Source organism: Spermophilus citellus (assembly GCF_964194105.1).
Source record: "Spermophilus citellus genome assembly, chromosome: 2".
In the NCBI taxonomy this organism is placed as follows: Eukaryota; Metazoa; Chordata; class Mammalia; order Rodentia; family Sciuridae; genus Spermophilus; species Spermophilus citellus.
Genome location: NC_138183.1, coordinates 197,095,434 through 197,101,895, shown reverse-complemented (window position 1 = coordinate 197,101,895; position 6,462 = coordinate 197,095,434). Strand labels below are relative to the sequence as shown.

Genomic DNA, 6,462 nt, shown 5'->3' with positions numbered 1-6,462 from the left:
AATGGATAGTATATAATCAGAAGACTAAATTAGGTAAACGGAAATCTTAACAAAAGAGACCCTTTATTTCCTTATGTATTAGCCAATCAATTGAATACATTCTTAAATTATGAGCATCTGAGATTTAAAGCTTTTTTCACATACACATACTTGTGGAAGACATAAACTTTTTTCTCAGTAAAGGTCTTACTTAAAACCAGCCTAAATTTTCTACTCAGGGAGTCAGTAGCAATCAAGAATTTGGGGAGGAGACAAACATTTTCCAGACATGTCTGCGGATTTCTTTGGTCTTAACTCCATAGACAATAGGGTTGAGAAAAGGTGGGACTAACAGGTAAAGATTTGACAAGAGGATATGAACATAGGGTGGTATGTGAGAACCAAACCTGTGTGTAAAGAAAGAGAAGAAGGCCAGGAGGTAGAATGGTAGGAAGACACAGATGTGAGCTACGCAGGTATTGAAGGCCTTGACTCGGGCCTCCTTCTGGGGCAACTGGAAGACAGTGATAAAAATTCGAACATAGGACATGGTAATAAAGATTATGTCAAATCCTAGGATGGCAAAGGCAACAAATAGGCCATATATCTTGTTGACTCTGATGTCTTCAGCAGCCAGTTTCACAATGGCCATGTGCTCACAATAAGAGTGGGAGATAACTGTAGTTTGGTAGCGTTTAAGTCGGCATTTGATAAGCAGCAGGGTTGGTAACACGAGAATGGCAGCTCTCATTGTTACCCCCACTCCAAGATGAGTCAAGAGTTTCTGGGAGAAGATAGTAGCATGTCTCAAGGGGTTACAGATGGCCACATAGCGATCCAGGGCCATTGCCAGCAGGACGCCTGATTCAGTTGCCTGGAATGAGTGAATAAGCCACATTTGCAGCAGGCAGGCATCAAAGGAGATCTTTGGCCAATGAAACCAGAAGATGCCTAACATTTTGGGAAGAATACAGGTGCTAAGTGCCATGTCTGTGGCTGCCAACATGGCCAAAAATATGTACATGGGTATGTGGAGGCTGTTTTCTTTTTTGATGATAACCAAAATGAGGGAATTCCCAATCACAGCGATGACGTACATGGCGCAGAATGGAATTCCAATCCAGCACTGCACTGACTCCAGGCCAGGAATCCCAACTAGTGTAAAAACAGAAGGCATGAAGAAGGAGCCATTGAATGTGAGCATGGTGACTTGGTCAGAAGAGCCACATGGTGGTGCTGCTGTTTCATCTTCTAATCCATCTCAAGACTGGATGAATAGAAAAAAAGAAAAAATATTTTACTTTAGAAAAATATACTATAGATAGATTAGGAATATGATCTTATCTCTTTCATCCCAACAAGACCTTTCTGCGTTTTTTCAATCTCCTTTTATAAAGTCATTCAGAAACCAACTATCATTATCCATGTTTCTCTAAGCCATGATGAGCAAAATTGAATGAGCAAAATTAAATAATTTACTGTGTGGCTACTTTCTGTTCTATGACTACTGAACCAGAAGGATTACCTTTAGCTATGTTTGTTACTCATCATGTTATGTTTTTTTTTCTGTGACTTGCCTATGAGTATTAGAGAGAGAAAAAAAAAAGGTATTTTAAGAATTATGCTACCAATACTTGACATAAAGAATCCAGTGGTCTAGTGGTGATGGATCAGGTTTCTCAAAATCAGATGATAAGTTTTCCAGGAATATTTTCCAGTTTTGCAGCTTTTTAGCTGGATTCCTCAGGTTAGCCTCTTCATAGTCACACTCTTTTCTCATCTACTTTCTCAAAATACATTCAAACTCATTTCTCAAAGTTCCAATGTTCCCAAACACAACCATTTATTTTGCACCTTGTTCTAATTGTCCTCTGAGAAAATGAATCCATTACATTTTAGTTTAGGGACCCTTTCACTCAGAGCTTCTTGTCACCTTCTATGACCTGCTATGTGCACATCACTTGTATTTAACATCAGTGCCAACCCATGTTCTCTGCTTCTCTCGCTCTCTCTCAGCAATAATCATACTTTTCTAAGAATGAACAGCTATTTCTCTTTAACCATTTGACATAATATGGAATGATCTATAAAAAGTATTTGTTTTCTTTACAGCTCAGTAAATTTCTATTCCTCCAAACTACAATTTCCATAGAGGTTAAGATTATCTTCTCCCCATTGTTTTCCACAGGACTCTCTCCATCCTGTTCTGTCTCTGGCCTTCACTGGTCACCCCCACCCATGACACTGCAGACATCCAGAGACTCCATCTTTGTTACCAACGGATTTGCTTCAGCATAGAGGGGCTTTGCCTTACGTCTTCCAAAGCTAAAGTCATTTCCCTGCCTGTTTGCAATCTGTATTTATCTCTCCTTCAAGAAATAACTTCACCTCAGAATATGTAAAATGTTAAATAATTTACACAATGCATTTCTTTTTTATATTTGCAAAAGTCATTTTCTAAAATAATTTAAGTAAAGTATAAAATTAATAGGGAGAGTAAGGGTGGCTTGAAACCATGCCTTCTCCATAATTTCACAGGGGTGTTTGTTGTGGCTTCATCCACTCCCCTGATCAACTGAAAATGAATCTCAGAAATTATAAGACAACTATAACCCCAGGTCAACTAGAGAAGCATTTGCTGCTTCCTTTTCTTTAAACTTTCTAACCCTGAACAAAGCTTTCATTTCTGAGTCTTCTTATTGAGGAACTCTTCCTTTTAACAAGTATAAAATCATATGTTCAACCAGGTCTTCCTTACATCAAAAAGTAATGTTATCAAATACAAATTAGATGTTTATTTCCTAATTATTTTATCCAGATACATTTATTAAGTGTCCTTTATAGTCTTAGTATTGTTTAAACCATTGGAGAAATAAAAACAAAATAATAGGGTCTGTATTTAAGAAGTAACTAAATTGTACTACTTACCTAGAATTCAAAAAGTATCATCTACAATTTATTAAAAATATATCAGTTATCACTTACTGTCTTAAGATCTTTGAAGGTTTTAGATTATTTTATTATCCTTAGCTTATAATATTGGCACTGTTATCCTAATAATGAACTAAGAATCATTATAGGTAAATTTTTTTTTGGATCTGAATTCCATGGCATATTTACTCAGCACAAACAAAATGAGAAATTTATATCCTCTGAGGTTTTATAATTATAATTCTGTAAAAAGGATTATAAAATATGCAACAGATTATAACTGTATAAAATACACTAAAGGTTTAGCTGGTATCTGCCCACTAAGAAACCATTCCTGTGTTACTTCCTTAATTGACAAGTTCTTACATTACAAGTGGGATAAAACATGTAAATTACATGCTGTCTATCTGATAAATAACCACATATCCTACAGCATATCATCATACAGTAACCAAATAAGTAGGTGATTCATCTAAAAATTATAATTGTGCTTTTATCAGAATGTTAATTTGAGACAGGAGTGGTGGTTCACACCTGCAATCCCAGAGGCTTGGGAGGCTGAGGCAGGAGGATCAAGAGTTCAAAATCAGACACAGCAAAAGTGAGGTGCTAAACAACCTAGTGAGATCCTGTCTCTAAATAAAATACAAAATAGGGCCAGGAATGTGGCTCAGTGATTGAGTGCCCCTGAGTTCATTCCCAGTACCACCATCACCACCACCACCAAAACAAGAATGACAATTTGAGAACTTTTACATTGCCACATGACTTATAATTGACCTGGAAAATAAATGAAAGTGACGATACAAGATAGCTCTATGTATGAATACAGTGATCAAAGGAAGGAGAGAGAAATTAGAAAAAATGAAGTAAATAGACAAAATGACAAATAAATAAAACAGAAAAATGTTTTTAGCCAAAAATCCAAGAATCATGCTGAGAAAATAACTTACTTTTCTTCTCTACAATTTTGTTTCCAAATCTCATGAGGACTGTCAATTTTCTAGGGCAGGTGTTCTCAATGATGGCCTAACTACATTTCAGGCCAAATAATTTTTTTATTGTTGTTGTGAGGATAGTCTCTATAATTCTTATGATTTAACAGGATCCCTGTTTCCTACCCATTGAATATGAGAAGCAACAGTCAAAAATGTCTCGGGTATTGCCAAATGTCCCCTGGATGTGTGGGGAAGAATGTATCACTGAGGAATGTTGACCATTGTTAAAGGATCTTACACTGGGAAAGAGAGGACCCCTAAGTTGAATGAGGATTATTGATCTTATATACCTTCAATCAAATTGAACAAATAAAACTGGTTATCCAGGAGTTTACTCTTCAGTAGATATTAGCCAGGCAAATATATGAAGAAGGGAATCCCAAGGAAAGAAAATGGATTGTTCAAAATCACAGATGGGATGTATGCTGGCATTATCAATTAATATTTCAGCATTAAAGAGGCTAATAAGCAGGAATGTTAAGAGTTGTGGCTAATGATCAGGAAAGAATACCCAACATGAGGTAACCAATTTAGCAAATAAATTTTGCAGGTGTTTCAGAAAAATGTTTACCCATTGTAAGTCCAATCTGTTAACAACTTGGTGAATGAACTGAAAGCTTGAAAATATTGGGTCAGAATAACTTAGTGGAAAGCTATTTGTAATATCCCTGATGGTATACCATGAAATGATGTGAAAATAGTGAAAGAGGCAAATCTATGGAACTCATTGACATGATGCACAAGAATTCGAGAGAGATGAGGCTGAAAATGTTCTTGACCTTCAATATCAAGGAGCTCTTTTCTACCTCATCTGTGATGTTCACCATTTGATTTCTGCCTCAAGCTCTTCAGTGACAGAAAACTCCTTTATTCTTTCTGTGACAGTCTGCCACATTTCAGGGGACAGCTCTGAATATCAGATAGATACTTATATAATCATCCTGAAACTGCCTCTATCTTAATTTTTCATTAAAGTTGTAAGCCTACTGTCCTTTAGTATTCATTTTCCATTGATCATAGCAGTGAATTGTCCAGAATCCAGGCCAGAGTAGACAGTTCAAACCCTGAATCTGCCACTGAATATCTTTCATGCTCTTAAGCCAGTTATGAAAGTAAGTTCCACAATGTCACCATTGGTAAAATAAGACAAAAGGACAGAACCATATTGCAGGATAGCTGAAAATTAAATAATAACTCATTTCAAATACATAGAAAAAATTATAAATATACTGTTCTTTCATAAAATGCCAGGTGTTAACTCACAGATGCTTACCCGCTCCTTCCCATGAAACAACTCAGATATTTGAAGATATACCAAAAACTTCTGAATCCCCTCCAGTCTCAGCATCTATAAGTTCATGATCTTTAGCAAACAAAGTTTACAATCAAATATTAATCCAATTCTCTAGAGATCCTCCAACTTGTCAAACCTTATATTTTTCCACCCTATTTTTATTAATTGTTTGAGAAATATTTGGAAAGCATTTATTACTAGGAGATGAAAACTTTCTGAGTTGAAACTCTCAACTCTAGACACTGCTGCTTTCTTATCATTCTGCCCTCATCTGGCCTTTTATGGGGTCACATGGGATATGCGTTCTTTTGGAAACAAATCCTCCACTTCCCCACTTACAGTACAGAATCCTAAGATCTCAAGCCCATAGACTTACCAGGACCCTCCCCTGAAACATAAGCAGAACCCATAGAGTAGAATCTTTTGGATATTTTAGGCAGTGAAAGTTTAGTGTTTTATACCATAGAGTGTCTCTGTGGGATTGGGGCTTCTGAGCCTTTAGATCTCCCTATGGCAAGAGAGAAAAAGAAAGCATAACATGGTTCAGAACTTAAAAGTTCCTTGTCTCATAGGGGTTCTCTGTCAAATTTTTCCTCAAACTTGAATATCTCTTTAGAATATAGAACCGAAATGACTTTGCTTTCAAAAGTTTATAAGTTGGACAATATTCAATGATGACAACAAACAAAACATGACACTTAAGTAATAAGCCATAAAGGAAAATAGAATCACCTTGAGATACTCAGACTAACCCATGTAGACTTTTACTGGCTGAGAAACAAAAGTAATATTTTAAAATTTAATTCCAGTGTAATAAGCAGTGATTCTTTTTAGACCCAAGAAAGATGCTGAACTTAGAAAGTTCACCACAGGCCCCAATCTCCTCCAAGTGTCTGAAATTCTTCTACTTGAACTCTGGTGTCATGATTCTTTCCTATATCCAACCAGCCCTCACCAAGTTGTTCTTGCCATGTCCAAAATTTTGCCCTGAAGAAATGTATCTTTTATAATGTTTTCGTCAATATATTTACAATATAGACCTAATGTTGAATCCTCTAATTTTCTTGGTTGAGAGAAGAACCTGTGCCTTAGAAAAGGGATTTTAGGAGATGAACTCATAGAATCAGAGATGAAAATGATGGTTACCAGACACTGGGTAGGTACAGGGATTGAGATGTATGTCAAAAGAAAATTTCAGTTAGGAATAATAATTTTGAGAGGTCTATGGTGCATCGTGGTAAGTACAGCCAAAAACAATAT

The 6,462-nt window shown here is 36.2% G+C and overlaps 1 protein-coding gene across 1 annotated transcript; it reads right to left on the bottom strand.

The window, feature by feature from the left end:
- Positions 1 to 232: 232 nt before the first annotated feature.
- Positions 233 to 1,183, bottom strand: LOC308641726 (olfactory receptor 52A5; the record flags this gene model as incomplete). The annotated part of the gene is made up of 1 exon (XM_081280339.1): positions 233 to 1,183. The coding sequence occupies one exon, from the start codon at positions 1,181 to 1,183 to the stop codon at positions 233 to 235; it is 951 nt and encodes a 316-aa protein (XP_081136465.1).
- Positions 1,184 to 6,462: the final 5,279 nt, after the last annotated feature.